General features: G+C 46.7%; 1 protein-coding gene across 4 annotated transcripts in view; it reads right to left on the bottom strand.

The window, feature by feature from the left end:
- Positions 1–16,665, bottom strand: part of LOC140655182 (uncharacterized) — a 35,311-nt gene that overhangs the window by 13,857 nt on the left and 4,789 nt on the right. For 3 of the 4 annotated variants that reach the window (XM_072869303.1, XM_072869304.1, XM_072869306.1), the window contains exons 2-3: positions 9,688–10,541; positions 1,524–1,685 (exon numbers count right to left, since the gene is read on the bottom strand). In XM_072869303.1, coding sequence (XP_072725404.1) covers positions 1,524–1,685; positions 9,688–10,541 — 1,016 coding nt within the window. The remainder of the gene's footprint in view (positions 1–1,523; positions 1,686–9,687; positions 10,542–16,665) is intronic. The other variant, XM_072869305.1, reaches the window with a different exon arrangement.

Below are 16,665 nucleotides of genomic sequence, written 5' to 3'. Positions count from 1 at the left end.
TGGTTTGGAAAGTAGCCTTAGGACACCCTCCAAAATGCGATGTGGACAGCAACCTCCACGTGTCATGGCAAATGGAAGTAGTAGTGTTCCTCTTCTACGCAGAGGGGCTGTGACTCTGAAGAGGAAAATGATGGAGAGCTGCTCAGATATAGGAGATGCAGACACCACAGAGATACCTGAGAGAGAGCACTCAGTTTTGTAGAGCACATTGCAAGTGCTGAATGTTACATCTGGGGGTCCAGTTCCCCACTGAACAGTATGGGACAAATGCGGCTGAGAAGGCAGTGCTGAGAGATCTTGGAAAATACCAAAACGATCAAAGTTTCAAATGTTTAAATGAAAGCGCGGTGCCTTTCATTTCAGTGGGAGCTGTGGAGGAGGGGGCACATACACCACATGAGGATTTGACCCTGAATTTGCAGCTTGGAAGAGTTACTTTGAGCAATGACTCACAGTTGTAAAGCTTCAGGAAATGTGTTAACAATTCCCAGGCTCTATGTAGGAGGCTGCATTCCTCTGAGCATGAGAGATGGGTACATGGAAATGACGGGCTACTCTGCTCTGCAACCTGACTCACAACTTGGCTTTGGCTCTGAGGAGGAGTCAGGCACCTACTGCAGATCCAGTCCCGGCAGGTGGGAGAGCAGCACCGGGGGAGGAAAGACGCTGTCGGGAGAATAAAAGACTTGCCACAGCGTTGCTGGGAAGAAACAGCTGAGCGTGACAAACCCCTTCTGTTCCTTTGGGGAGTGATAAAATAAATAGAAAGGGAGGGGAGGAAAAAAGCTGGAAACCTGGTGTGATGGCCAAAGAAAAAGAACTGAGAAGCAGAGGTGGGGTAGAACAAAATATGCAGGGGCTAAAAAAATGCTGTTTAGGAGGATGCTGAAATGATTTTCAAATTTCAGTCAAATTCCCCAGCTAGCTCTGGCTGATAAAAAAAAAAAAAAGACAAATGGGAACACTGAGATGTTTCATGTCAGAGATTCTTCATTTGGCAGCTCAGAAGCGCAGGAAGGGAAAGAGAGCATGGAATTGGGTTAGTGCTACCACTGCTTCTCTTTCCCATTGTCTGTTTTGTGGGAAATTCTGGGATTTTGACAGTTTGAAACCAGAAGGAAAAGAAAGAGCTTTTAATTCAAAACACAATTGCTAAGGAGGTCCATGGAAATGTTTTGTTTTGATAGCATTGATGCAGGGAGATGTTCTTGGAAAATTTTCAGCTGTAGAGAAGTAAAAGCTACTGACTTTGAACTGGCCATTGCATGAGGTGCAAGGGATGCTTTTAACTCAACAGAAGCAAGCACATCTGGGAAACAAAATTGAACAAGAATAGAAACCCAAGCCCAGTCTAAGGGAAGCTGAGCCCACTGTGGTGGGTGAGGGCTTCCTGAAGACCAGAGCACCCAGCACACATGGGTGTGGGGTCAAGTAAATTAGCATCTTCCCTCACACAGACTTGGACCTTTCCATCTGGGCCTTGAGTATATCATTTAATGGAAGATACTATGGTGTCTGCTTACCTCTTTTATCTGGCTCATCTTCTGCTCTTTCTGCAAGCTGCACACTTGCTTTTGGAGACGCAGGTTGTGCTCCTGCAGCTGCCCAATCTTCTCAATCAGTTGGCAAATGTGTTCCAGGTATCCCAGACCAGATCCCAGGGCTTTGCTGTTACCTTGGTTCACCTGCAATGACAATGCATCTTGGACCATGGAGTAACAGCAAAGCAATCCTTACTAGCAGCTGGGAGCCCAGCACACTCCTTAGTCTTATGGGCCGTTGTAAAGATACTCAGGCTTCCTCTTGCAAGGGGCTTTGATTATAGCCAGATCTGAGCTGCAGTGTTGCTTGCTTATAGCTCTTTTCTGGATTACTCAGCAAGATGCTCCATCAGAGGGACTCTTCTGACTGGTCACAGGCTGACACAGAGGAAAACCTCATGACAGCCTGGCCTGTTTCTAGTTCCACCTCCCAGGCTAATTTTTGTCTTTTACTGGCCATAGGACCTTACAAACAAATATAGTTCTACTGTATGGTATATATGGCTGGGACTAGTATGGCTCACTTAGCCCGTAGCCCTCAGTGCAAGTCACACTTATGGGTACTGAGGCTGAGCTTGGCTCCTACCCAAAGGCACGTACCTGCAGGTTGCAGTGATTTGCTGCTTTGTGAACAACTTGGGGGTACATTTTGTCTGCCTTTGGCAATCTGCAACCATTACAGCGCAGCTGAACTCAGACCCTCATCACTGGTGGGTCAGTGAAAGGGACACGTGCCTGAACCAAGCTGCCAAAGTGAAAGAACATCTTTCCACCGGTCTTTAGCAGATCCCAGCTTACATCCCTGCTGCTACTTTCTCAGTCATTAAGAGATGCCTGAAGAAAGTCTGCAGGATCAAGCTTGCTGTTTGGCTATGGCAGGATATTCTGTACCGCTGATCTCTCCACACCCGGGACCTGCAGAGTCTCACTGCTGCTCAGCCAAGGGCAGTGCCGGAGACAGACAGTAATCCTGCGGCAGAGGAAAGGCAATGGTGCTTCCCAGCCTGCTGCTCTGCACCTCGCCGTTTCTGGCCCCAGGACTTCCCTGTGCACAGCAAGTGTCTTCCGCACTGTGAGCAGACTCTGCCGAATGTGCTGCTAACAAATGCATGCAGAGGCTAGCTTCCACCTTGGTGCTGCCTGCTGATTAGCACGTGATACCAGTAAATAAAATAAGCCTTGGCCTTTACAAAAGCAGTGCTCTAAGTTTATCTTACTTCAAAAAATAAGTTCCCTCTACAAAAGCAGGAAGCTTACTGTCTCCTTTCCCACAACAATCTACATTTTTGGGGAAATGCCAGCCTTGGGACTCTTCCTGTCTTTTCATTATGTCAGAAAGCTCATGGTGTGTTCAAAAATAATCAACATTAGAATTTACTTCTTTTTAAACAAATGATGATACAATGTTATTTATAAACAGGTATTATGTCCAGATGCTTTTGTGTCTGAGGTTGGGACAGAGGTCACATGAAATCATATGAAAAGCTGTGATGACTCCAAGCCAACCAGTCATTCACATTCATGACTTTTATTTTCCTTTTGGGCAGAGCCTGCAGAAGTGGTGGCAAGACAAAGGTTATTCAGCCATAAAACTGAATCCTTAGCGTGTCTGTGCAGTGGGAAGGGGGGCAGCCCCAGGACCCACAGGGAGACCAAAGACCACATGGTGCCTGCTGGGAAAAGCTTGAATCAAACGCACTATAACCAACGTATGTGAAAGCAGCTAGGGATTTTGGGGTGCCCAGCTTCAGAAGCATAATTTTCAGAAAGTACATGAGTACTAGCTTCTGAAAATCTGGGGTTTTTTTAAGCTGAGCTTGAAAATGTAGGCTTTCTGCCACTCTGTACCATCTTTTTGCACATTTAACAACTCCCCTTTCTGCCAGTTTGCTGTGGGCATGTGACTGATGTGACTGATGGCATGTCTATATTGCCCTATGGAGTCAGTGAGCCAAATCCAACCCCTTTTATAGCTGTAGAAACACATGGGAAGACTACAAGGGACAGAGAAGCTCTTGGAAAAGAGGATGAAGTAAAACATTTAGCTGTAAAATCAGGATTGGGGCGAGAGCATGAAGCATTTGACTGTCACCTCTTTCAGGCAGGGACCCTCTTTTTGTTCTGTATTTGTTCAGTGCTTAATACTGTAAGGTCCTGCTTTGTGTTTGCAGCTGCTAGGTTTATAGGGCAAAAAGGGCAGGGGTGAAGAGAAGGTGGCGCTGATTTCCAGTGCTCTGTGCCTAGGGCTGAAGGCACTTGAAAGCAGAGGTGCGTTTTGGGCAGGCATGGGGAAAATCTGGCTTTTAGCAAAAGTTAGAGAGAACTTCCAACTCCTGAGAATAAATACAGGTCCCCAGAAAATGAGAGGGGAAAGGTATAGAGCAGTTGCTCCAGGTCTTGGGGCAAGGTCCTGTAGAGGACCTAAACCAGACTGAAGGCTGGACTCAATATGCTGGAGGCCCCTGTTTCACAGCCATCCTTCAGAGGCTGCTCAGAGCAGGCAGTTTAGGCTATTTAATGGGAAATTAATTTGCATTTCATTGAAGTGATCCCAGCAAGTGCAAATGAGCAAAAGGCAAACCAGGTAGAGCCTGCAGTGCCTGCCCATCCCTGCAGGGCCAGCCACCTCTGTGGTCAGCATGCAAGGGCAAAAGCTTTTAAGAGGGATGCTTCACCTTGCTTGCCCTGTCACAAGGCCCGTTAGCATGAGGATTGCTCAGATATGGCAGGTGTTCAATACAGAAAATGTGTGTAATTTAGCTGGTTGCCCCCAAAACTATTGCTCAGAGAGGGCATCTCTAGGGACCCTTCCAGGACTTTCTTTTCCATAGACTGGAAATACCTAAACAGCCCTCACTATCTTCTGGTCATGCCAAGTGCAGCGTAGAACCTGCTCTGTCATATTCTGCTCTAAATATTTTCCTCTCAGCACCCGTGAGTTTTATGCTAGCAGTGGAGGGTAAGCAACCATAGGAAAACTGCAACCATTTTCCAGGATGAGTCTCTTCCAGTCTCTGTCCTCCCAGTTGAAGCTTCCCAAAACATTCACCTAATGGGACTGAAATTTTTCCCATTCCCCATATGGGGATTGTCAAATAGTATTGGAACAAAAGCCATGTGCCCATTTTTGAGTTGATGAAACCTATGAAGAAGGAAAAACATCTCACCTACTTTTTTGAAGGTGAAGATGCAGAGCATCAGACAGACACAATTTATGAATCAGATGTTTAAAGTTGCACTGGGAAAGTAACAACATAATAATAGAATCATAGAATGCTTTGGGTTGGAAGGGACCTTAAAGATCATCTAGTTCCAACACCCCTGCCATGGGCAGGAACGCCTTCCACTAGATCGGGTTGCTCAAAGCCCCATCTAACCTGGCCTTGAACACTTCCAGGGATGGGGCACCCGGAACTTCTCTGGGCAACCTGTTCCAGTGCCTCACCACCCTCATAGTGACGAATTTCTTCCTTATATCGAATATAAATCTATCTTCTTTCAGTTTAAAGCCATTACCCCTTGTCCTATCACTCCATGCCCTTGTAAAAAGTCCCTCTCCAGCTTTCTTGTAGGCCCCCTTCAAGTACTGGAAAGGCTGGTAGAAGGTCTCCCCAGAGCCTTCTCTTCTCCAGGCTGAACAACCCCAACTCTCTCAGCCTGTCTTCACAGGAGAGGTGCTCCAGCCCTCTGGTGATCTTCATGGCCCTTCTCTGGGCTCGCTCCAACAGGTCCATGTCCTTCTTATGTTGGAGGCCTCAGAGCTGGATGCAGTTCTCCAGGTGGGGTCTCACCAGAGCAGAGCAGAGGGGGAGAATCACCTCTCTCAACCTGCTGGCCACGCTTCTTTTGATGCAGCCCAGGATACGGTTGGCTTTCTGGGCTGCAAGCGCACATTGCTGGGTCATGTTGAGCTTCTCATCAACCAACATAATAATGTACAAATGGGTGCCAGATTTTGCTTTCAGGTACCTCAGACTGATCCAGACTCTCAGCTGGAAGGAAAGGAATCCAAGGCACTCAGCTCTACTATGCCGAGTTACTCCCATTACAGTTTTGACCCTGTGGAGTTAAGGTGCACTACACTGACTTTACACCTGTGTAACTAAAAAGAGATCTCTGCCCTTGTGAGTGCTCATCTGACAGGGTGACAGGTTTTCAGTACATGTATCCCTGCTCAGCTGGTAATAAACCATCACAGTTGTGCTGGCCCACAGATTTCTTAGGAAGCTTAAAAATCAGCATCTGCACTGGGAACTTTGGCTTATCTAGAGCCCTCTAGTCAATATTTTGACTGGTGTAAAATCGCATTTTTCCTCTGAAGCCACCAGAATCGCAGAGGTGGGAGCCAGTTCCTCTGTGTATGTGTAACATCGTGCTCACTGCAGCATCTGAGCACTACAAAGGTTTGAAGTTCAGTGGGAGCTGCAAGAAAGATGGTTGTTTTCAAGCATCTTGTCCATTTGAGGTATAATCAAAATCTACATTTCTGATCATCTAATCAGCACTTTGTCCTGCCTCATTTCAGCCGTTACCTGTTACTTTGATGTGTGCGATGGGCTTTTCTTCAGTTGGGCTCAATGGAAAACTGTCCTGGGCTGGACCTGGCAGCAGGAGTCAAAGCTGATGGGCAGGACTAGCTTGCAGGCAAAGCTCTTCATTCAGACAAGAGCTCGCTGATGTTTCTTATGGTGACTTAGGTTTCTGCGCTTGATGCAATGCTCTTCAGTTTCTCTTGTAGATAGTTTTGAGTTATACTATGCTCCATCCTCTCATAAATCCCTCACTGTCCACTGGCACCGCATTAGCATGGCCAGTATGGAGCCAGTACGGTCACTGTGCCGACAGCCAAGGAACATAACTACAAACCTCCCACCGTGGGCTTGGAGCAACTGATTAGTGACGCCATGGGCTGAGCGGGAAGCATTTGTCACTGGAAGCTGACAGCACCAAAAGGCTTGTGAATAACAGGAAAGAGAGGGATCGTGCTGTATATTTCTGACAGCTCCACCCTGCTGTCCAGGAGGGGCTGCGCTTTCTGATAGCTTCTGGTTTCCTCCGAGCAGCACATGCAGGCTATGGGCCTGACCATCACACGTTGCCCTATCCTTCCCCTGAACCGTACCACTCTCTGCAGAGAAGTATTTTGACTGCTTTGGCACAGGTAATTAGCACTGTGTGAATAATAGGTTGGTTTTTTTTTTTTTAATGACGACAATGCTCCCACCCTCTCTCTTCTTCTAGGGCTATGGTCTGACTTTAAATGTAAACTTTAGGGAGCGTTGAGGAAGTGTTTGCAAAGCAAAAGCATCAAAAGCTATGTATCTTCAAACTGGCCCTAAACATTTAATTTGGCTTAAAAGGAAATGCTTTTATTTAGGCTTCAAAGTTCTTTCACTTGTTGTTTGACAGCTTCCACTTTCTTTCATCTTTGTAAATGTAGGCAAATTTCAAAATAATGACAGTTCAAAACAAAAGATCAGAAAGCTTTGTTTAAGAAATGCTAGACTGAAATGATTTGATGTATATTTTCAGCCAAAGCCATTCACCAAATGAATCCAAACGGTCAAAACACTTGGTCATTTCCAGTCTCTTTTTCAGCATTTTCCTTCCTGTTCTCTTGGAAGTGGCCTCAGCAGTGAGGGGGGCTGGGAGGACATCAAGGCACATCCTCATCCAGCGAATGAATCCTTGCTCGGCTGTGGTGTGCCGGCAAGCACATGGCCATTGGTGTTGCCACAGCCAGCTGAGCTGGGGAATCTCAACTGCTCTCCTGTTACGTGAAAGTTACATTCCCAAAACCAGCAACGGAACTGAGGAAGTCGCTGTCATCTATAATTAAATAATGCTTTCACCTGGCATTAAATAGAGATGCAAGAGTGCTTATACTGGCTTATATCAGCATGAATTTAATGCAGCAGGAATTGATTTGATGGAACAACTTGGTCTGCCATGTTCTTTGCCAAGCAGAGTGGGAATACCCTGTACTGGCCTCCTATCTTTCAGACAACATCGATTGCATTTCTAGGGGTGTCTTTAGTCCCTGAAATGACTGCTGGCCAGACAACAGATTGGCTCTTAAGTACCATGTTGTATTTTGGACAGGTTACAGGCAAATGTGAAAACCACAGAGTAAGCCTGGAGCAGAGCCTCCGCTGGGGTGAACCAAGATGCATCCATCAGTTGTATGGGCAGATGATCATCTGGATGTTGTTTCTGAGTGGGTCTCACCCTGTCCTGCCTCTGTTGTATGACAGTGAGGGCAGGTCAACTTTCTATACATTGGGTGAGGGCAGAAGGCTCTGCAGCTGCAGGAGGCTGTCCCTGTGCTCTGAGGCACACAGCACAGCAGCAGCCATGGGCATTTCTTGCCCCAGTCAGCTTGGGTGCTACCTGGCATCCCAGCAGTTTGAAGAGCGCTGCTCTTGAGGTACAGCAGCCTGGAGGTGCTCTGTGAAGAGGGGCAAACTTCCCCAGCATCTAGGTCACAGCTGTATTTATACAGCTCGAAAAACAAACAAAGAAAAGTGCTCTGGGGCACAGAGCTTTAGCACTCAGCCAGTGAGGATATTAAAAAGGAGGGGAGATAAGCCACCAAGAGCTTCATTTCCTCTTCAGCTTCTTTCTAATTTATTCCCTTGTTTATTTAAATGCTCTGCTTTGGGAAACTGAGGCTCCATTTCACAAAGGATTTAAAGGAATTTCACAGGCAGCCAGAGCTGTCAGACAAGACCAAGCTGGCTGCAAACCCTCCAGAGTGCGACAGAGAATGTAGGTAACTTTTTATAAAGTCTCCTTGTGGTCAAACTCTCCTGCTCTGGTCCTTTTTTTGAACTCTCTGCCAAAAGGCCAGGTCACTGACTGGGAACTGTGCAAAATAGACATCTATCTTCTGCCGTGTGTGAGACAGCTCTGGGGAGGAAGAGGCTGCTCAGCTGGATCGTGCCTGCTTGTACTGCCTCGATACGCAATGTTAACAGAGACGGGCCATCTCTGACCTTCCTTGCTGCTCAGGAGGGTTTGGCATGCTGCAGAGGAAGGCCATCGCCTGGTGGTTCAGGGCCCAGGCAGAGAGGTCATGGTGAAATTATATGCACAGCACACAGCACTTGTCACTTGGCTTCCTCCCACCCATCTCCCATTCCAATTCATCACTATTACCGCAAGGAACGCCCTTAAAAGAAATCCCCATTACGCACTGTTCGTTGTTTTTGGTGTGTCTGTGTGACCCTCTTCACTTAGTCTGCCCTTCTCCTTTCCCTTTGCTCGTGGGGCTCTTTGCTCTGTGTCTCTGTCAAGGATCAGCTCCCCAGTTAGATCTTTCCTTTGCTGGTTTGTGGAAGCCACTGCAGCGGGCAGGCAAGGCAGCAATCTGTCTGTGTGTCGGCAGCACGGGGCTTCAGGCAAAGCACTGGGGTGAGTGCTGGCCAGCATCCGCAATGGGAGAAGGTGCACAGAAGGGCTTTTTATTCTCCTGTCAGTGGCACAGTGTACCCAGCAAGGGGGAAAAGAGGGAGTCTGGAGTGGGACAATCTGCTGAAATTATGTCTTTGCAGTTTGGCCCATCACAGCTGTGCTGGTGAGTTAAAATGGGATCTCCGTCTCCATCCCAGCAAAGATTTGAATTTGTGCATTAGCTCCCTGCTCACTCATTATTTGAAAGCTGGCTCAAGGGGACAGGACAGGCCTGGACAGGAATTAACTACCCCTTAGACAAGTTCTTTACAAATGTTGGTGCCCCAACAGCAGTCCAGCTGTTCCCAGGAACAGGACTAACCTGACCTTGAAAAAGAAACTATGTTCTGGTCCCCATCCCATGTAGCAGAGGACAATGACTAACTTCACAGTCTTCATTTTAAGACCAGAATCAAGTCCATCCTCTAATCTAGAGCATTTTGAAACATCAGATCTCCATGAGCCATTAGTTATCCTTACCCAGACCCGATATATGTCAATTACTTCAGAATTTCACTGTGACGAAAAGAACTCTTAAAAAGCAATTACCATGATTTTCTGCTTACAACAGTTTCAGGGGAGATTTTCTAACTCGCTCAGATGTGCCCTAGTTCGTGACAAACAATAGGACTTGAACCCTGACTGAGGTATTTGGACAGGCCTAGCTCTAAGATGTAGTTTAGATGTTTCTTACCTCACTCAGTCTACAGCATTCATCCATGTATTCATCCAGACTGTCACTTGTGGGGTACTTCTTCAGCTGTTGTCCATGGATCTGAAGGTCTTGCATGCTGCCAAAGTTCTCTGGGAAATTGTCAGCAATTGTCTTTGGCTCTTCTACGGGACATGGGGTGGGAAGAGTGCTTTCTCTGGGAAGGTCTGTCTCTGGAGTAGGTTCCTTTTCCAGAGATTGCCTTTCACTCTGGTCAAAATGTTCATTGGGACTTTCTTCCTGAGAGACACTGAAGTCTTCAAGGGAAGCTGTAGGACCCTGCACAGCATCTGCCTCCTGGCTGTAGTACTCGGCTTGCTTTTCGCTCTCTGGATCTTGATGGCTGACTTTTCTGGCACGCTCTTTACATGTTCTCATTATAAGATGGTCAATTTCTGGAGAAGAAGAGGTGCTAAGCACGCCTGAGTCACAAAATGAGTCTCTGCTGTGAAGCACAAAGCTCTTTTCTGAACCCGTCGGCGTTGATGGAGAATTAGCCCCGCTTGGCAATTCAACCCCCGAGTCCTCAGATTCAAATTTGGAGAATCTGTGAAGTCGGCACTTGGACTCGAAGGCACTGAGGTCAGGCAGCGTGGCTACATAGTCTGTGCTTGCCGGGGCATCTACGTAGTCTGGGTCTGCCAGTTCGGCTGCTGCATTGGGATTTCCCTGGCAGTCCGGTGGGAGGCTGGTGCCAGGGAGATGGGACTCTTCTGTGCAGGCTGTGTCAGCTGGAGCCTCTGGGATTAAACCTGGGTTTTGAATTCCTTCATTGCTCAGTATCTTCATATGTGTTAGCACGACTTTGTCCTCAGCAGGTGGGTTCTTCTTACCTGCTTAAAAGAGAACAAGTAGAAGGTTACAAGAGGCTACAAAACTCAATGTATAGTGCATCCCCTGAGGGATGTGAAATGTAAAACTGTCTATAGTAAGGTGGTAGAGGGGGGCAGCCCTAATTTGTTTTTCTTGAGCTATATGAAGCTTTCTTGTAGGCTTTGCTACCACAGAAGTGTTGTGTTTCATAGACCCGAAGTCCTTCAGGGGGAGTCATAAATGCACACAGAGTTCTGATTTCGTAGATAGGTAGAAAACAACACATGTAACCAGATAACTTTTTAGTGATTACCTGCATACAGACACGGAGAAGTACATGTTCTTTCAGCATGACAGACATTAAATTAAGGCTAAAATATTTCCTCTTATTAAATGTATTCTGAACCAGCAGAAAAAATGGTAAAATTAAATCCGTCTTTCTGCAGACTTAAGTGAATTTGGGGTTGCAACAAGCAATTTGCAAACTGTTTGGTATTCTCTGCACATATATAGGTGACGAAAAGCAAGTACTGATAGGAAAAGCAAACGAGGCACTGTAGATCTTTTTCACTCCCTGTATGGTTTTAGCTATGAAGTCATTTCTTTAAATGAACTCTTACCTTCTTTGTGAAGAGAAAGGATATGGAGGCAGCTTTGTTCATGAGCTTTTTGCACGTGGACAAAGAAGACTTGTTTTCACATCACAATTATTTCAAATGGTAATGTGGCAGAACAGTCTCTGGATGAAAGGTTGATCTACGGGAGCTGTAGATCTGCCCCCAGGTTTTCTTACTGTTTTTTCTGAATCTAATATTTCAAAGTGCAGACTTCTGGTTCACACTGGGATGAAAGCCAGTGTGAAAGCTGTGCATCCATCCTTTAGCAAACTGCAAATCTCAGCTTCAAATCCATCTGTGCTTGGATCTGGGATCAGGAGTTGCTGCAGTACAAAACTTGAGTTTCTCTGGTATCTTCTCCCTTATTAGGGCCTGACCCAGAGCACCTCAGAGGGCTACAACGCATACACTTTTCAGGATATCTTACTTCCTACTTCACTTCCTTTCATTCCCCTCTCTTAGTTCCTTCCTTTTTGCCTGACATCAAACCAGCAGCTGCTTCACATACTCACTCCTGGTAACATAACTATCCCTAAGTAGGCAGAGAAGCCTGGGACCCCTCTCTAGCAGTAGAGTGGGGAGAGCTCTACTGGGCAGCCCTCCTTCACAGTAACCCAGAAAACTCCCCGTTTCAGAAATAACCTGTTTTCCAGCCTTCCCTCCTCCAGCTTGCTTTCTGCAATGTCCACAGACAAGTGAGACTTTTACTCATTAAGGCCAAGCTATCTATTACATGAATAATTTTCTATTTCATTTAAATTCCTTCTAGTTGGTCTTGAGAATTTCTTGGGATAGCACTGAAACATGCCCTTTACTGTCCATAGGCAGCCATAGATTTAATATTTTACACTGGATTTTCAAAAGGGCTGTCAGTGATAAATAATCCTATCTGATGGGCTTTTTATGGCACTTGGGCACATAGTGCTTATAGCCCCTTATAGAAGATCTTGTTTATCATATACAGAATTGCAACTGCCTCCCTTGGCAGGATTCACAGCCGTCTCTACTGTCCCGTAGATCAGGGACAGTCAGTGCCAGACCATCAGCAATGCAACATGAGTACGTTGCTGTGGTGGGGGACAAGAGAAAGACATTGCCCACGGAAATGCCACAGGAAAGCTCATCAGGAGCTGCCTGTGCTGGGCTGGGTAACAGCCCTACCACTCTTGGGATGAGTGCGATGGACCCTGAACTGAGGACAGGGAATAGGGAGCCTGGTTTGCCGCTTCACACACAGCAAAACGCCACCTGTAAGAGGGAGCTCAGTGCCAGCTCTTGGAAGGAGGAGGTGGAGCTGAGTCATTACTGATCTGAGTGAAGAGGATCTACCTGCTCAGCTGGCAAACACCTCTTGGCAGCGAGAGGCAAAGTGTTGTATCTGCATGAAAAACAGAAGGCTAACAGGCTCTTCTGAGGGCATCAACACATGTTGTGCCCAGATGGCACAACAAAACCACCAAGAGTCAGGAGGAGAACAGTTGCATTGCTGCACTTTCTTTTTAAGAATAGATCATACAGCTGTCACTCTTACCAGGAATTACTATATGCAGAGGTAGTCTCTTCCCAAAGACTCTGATTGCCTTCACTTATTAATCATGCCATGCTTTCCTTTGATTGGAGATTCTCTCACTGTCTTTCAATCTGCCCCTTTTTTTCTTGCTTAACCGGTTTCACCCTGGCCTACACAAATATTTCTTTGTCTGAAATCAGGAAGCAGTGTATTAAAATGAGGTCTTGCTGCTTACAGAAGGAGATGTCAGATGCTTTAATTCATATTTTTTATGACTACAAAAGCTACAACATATACCAGAAAGTTTGGCTGGGGTAGAAAAAAATAAAAAAGGAGATGAAATCTCTGATGCCCTGCATGAGGGTCCCCTTGATGCCAACAACTCCAATGCTGAAAAAGGCCTGTGCTGTGGACAACGCTGTCCTTTGCTCTCCCCATCCTGTGGTCACTAGCAACATCAAATGGTTTCTCAACAATTTCTTGTTTATCTGTTCTAGGCTGCAAATCATTGGTCTCGGCACTGGCAGGTCCTAGTAACCACAGTGTTTGAGCATTTCTGATTTATCCTCCCAACCCTTGTGATGATACAAAACGTTATCACCCCCCCTACCACAAGTTCAGAATGGATGCAAAGGATGGCAGGATTTTGCAACACACTTAGGCACCTCATTCTCATTCATTCAATGATATTTTCTCATGGTCAATGAGGTCATTCATCTGTGCTACAGCCGAGAGATCTCCCATGATTAAGGCAGTGACCTGAAACTCAAGTTTTTCTTGCTGCACCTCACTGAGGCAATAGTCTCTTCTTCCTCTCTGTTAACTGGGTTATGGAAACTAAACCATGGGGCTTCCAACGAGCAGATTGTTTCTGCTACAGATCTGGAAAGAGGCATACAAAAATGCTCAGCTCTTTCAAGCACATTGCCAACAAACACAAGAATGGTGCAATTAAAGCTGATCTGTGCAATTACAAAAAAAAAAGTGAGCCAGACCCTCAGCTGCTATAAATTAGCTCATTACCAGGGCCCCTAACAGAGTTGTGTCAGCTAATTCTGGCTGAGGACTTGGCCTGTGAGTGCTTTGTACAACAATACCAGGGCCCCACAGCAAAGCAGGGAAGATGGACTCCTGCCTGGCGCTGGTGGGAGCGTGCTGCAGGGGTGTGGTTACAATGCTGCCAGGAGGCTTCTGAAAGGAGGTGTGAAGAACTTCAGAAAGCTGAATGGCAGCATTAAGGTTGGTAAGATGTATTTACTTGTGCTGGAGGCCAGCCAGGTTTGACACTCCTGCTCCTGGGAAATCAGCCAGATTTTTTGTTGTCGTTGTTTTTTATTTCCTTTCCCCTGGATTGGTTTTCCCCACCCCTTCTGGGGTGGGGGTAAGGTACTGAAAGATGCTGCTTTCAGACAGCTAGCTGGGACACTGGTATGGCAGCAGGGGAGGGAATGGAGTTGTGTGTGCATGCTTAGGAATCAGTATAGCTTCCTGCAGCATCTTCGGCAATGCATGCCCAGGCCAAACATTGTCTTAGGTTAACTTGTGCTACTTGCCTAGTAGCCCTCTCAAAGGGTTATATGGCTTCATAATCACACTACAGATAAATGGGGTTCTCTGGGTTGTAATATAAGCCTGTAAGTGACGGTGACCGATTATGTGTAACCTTGGGCAAGTTCCTGGACTTCCTGTGCCTATACAGTTGGAGAGTAAGACTGCTTCCCATCTCACAGGGAGGTAGTGTGCTGGTTTTGGCTGGGATAGAGCTGATTTTTTAATATAGTAGCTAGTATGGGGCTATGTTTTGGATTTGTGCTGGAAACAGTGTTGATAATACAGAGATGTTTTAGTTGTTGCTAAGTAGTGCTTATACTAAATCAAGGACTTTTCCTCTTCCCATGCTCTACCAGGTGCACAAGAAGCTGGGAGGGGGCACAGCCAGGACAGCTGACCCCAACTGGCCAAAGGGCTATTCCATACCATATGGCATCATGCTCAGTATATAAAGCTGGGGGAAGAAGAAGGAAGGGGGGGATGCTCGGAGAGATGGCATTTGTCTTCCCAAGTAACCATTACGTGTGATGGAGCCCTGCTTGCCCATGGGAAGTAGTGAATGAATTCCTTGTGTTGCTTTGCTTGCTTGCACGCACAGCTTTTGATTTACCTATTAAACTGTCTTTATCTCAACCCATGAGTTTTCTCACTTTTACTCTTCTGATTCTCTTCGCTGTCCCAATGGGGGGGAGTGAGCGAGCGGCCGTGTGGGGCTTAGTTGCCGGCTGGGGCTGAACCACGACAGGTGGTAACAGTGAACAGGCTAATATCTGAAGGTAATTAGTAGGGATTGAAAGGAATTTATGTGTCCCAGCTAACTCTCTAGGACCTCGCTTTGCTTAGTTTCCAAATTGCTTTCTAGGATACTTCTGTTGCCAGTTAGCAAAGCCTAGCAGAGAAACTTAAATCCTTCAAAGGTGAATACCCTCCCATCAGCTGCTGTCCCAAGGCTTTCCTTTCCTTGGGAGTTTTAAGTCCAAGTGTATTTTTCCTGTTGCACAATAACTAGCAGCTGCCAGGGCACAGCCTAGTGCATTAATATAGAGATGTCTGACCTGAGGAAGAAGGGTGGATATCTAAATATGAAACTGCTTTCAAGCAGTTTCTTTATCCCAAGTAAGTTGCACGCAAGAGAGACACTCCAACAACTGCCCAGGCAAAACTCCCAGGCATTCCCAGTCCTGCCCAGGCCCAATTCTTGCAAAAGCTCCCACCTTTCTAGTACACCAAGCCAAAGTCTGTATTCAAATCCCAGTGCTCCAAAGCATTGAAATCTAGGTCCATTTTATTCTTTTTTGCATGTATGCCTGTGGCTCACAGCCATGTTTCACTGGTAATTCCTTCAGTGCAAGCCCTGTTAAGCTCTGCTACATCCCTGGGAGGGGTCCTTGGCCTCTGATACACTGACTCAAGTGTCATAGCACATGATCTTCTGATGCATCTGGCTAATGGTGGTGCGAAGAGGCCAGGCTGTCAGTGGGATGAGTGCTGCTAGTGGCATACCATATATATACCATACACTGCTGCCCTGTGTTGCTCTCCTCCCTTCTGGTCTGTGCCCACCCATCTTCTCAAAATGTTCATCCTGATTTGTAGGCTGATTGGCACGGGGAGAGTCTCTGTTAAACGTGCACAATGACTGGCACAACTGGAGCCAAAGCTTTGCTTGTCTCCATCTGCTGTTGTGTTAGAAATGATAGCAGCATTAGAGCCGTTGCAGCCCTCTGCTTGTCCCCAGAGCTGCTGCAAGGTTCATGTGCACAGTGAACCTATCCATGGTGGGTGGTGCTGGCAGGGTGGCAGTCCCAGGGGAGGCATAAGGTGAGCAGTCTGGAGATGCTCAGAGTGCCTGTTCCTCTCCCCAGTCCTGTCTACCGTAAGACATGCAACACCCTCTAGATTTAAGTCTGGAAGAGCAATACTTTCTGACTGCAGTGTGCCACAAGAACAAAACACCAGAAACAAAGGGCACCAGCAATGACTTGGGTTGCTGGAGTAGCAGGGATTTTGCACAGCTGCCCTGCAAAGGAAGACCAAAGTCAAACCCCATCATTCCCACCAGTCTGCTTAGCCCTCAGCACAGGAGTGAGATACACGTGCGAAGCCCCAGAAAAGGTCTCTCAGCATCCCATAGAGGACCCACACAGCCTGCCTAGTAACTTCTCTCTAGCTCCAGCTGCGCCAAGGATTAAATCCTGTGCCATGCAGGACAGGTTCTGTGATGGGGCTGTGGCCTCCAAGTAACAGACTAAAAGATGATCATCAGCTTTTGAACAATCACTAGGCAGCAGTGACTAGTGAGCTGGAATCAAACTCATGACCTAGAAATGAAAGGCTGCCTCTCCTATTCAGTCCTTGCATTCCCTCATTTTCCTTCCTTCCTTTACAAAAAGTCTCCCTTTAGTCCTCTCGCTGTGACACGTTCTCTAACATCGCTGGCAGTACAGCTCAGGTGGTATTTCCCTTTCA

Source organism: Ciconia boyciana, chromosome 8 (genome assembly GCF_034638445.1).
Source record: "Ciconia boyciana chromosome 8, ASM3463844v1, whole genome shotgun sequence".
Classification (NCBI taxonomy): Eukaryota; Metazoa; Chordata; class Aves; order Ciconiiformes; family Ciconiidae; genus Ciconia; species Ciconia boyciana.
This window is presented reverse-complemented; position numbering and strand designations above follow the sequence as displayed.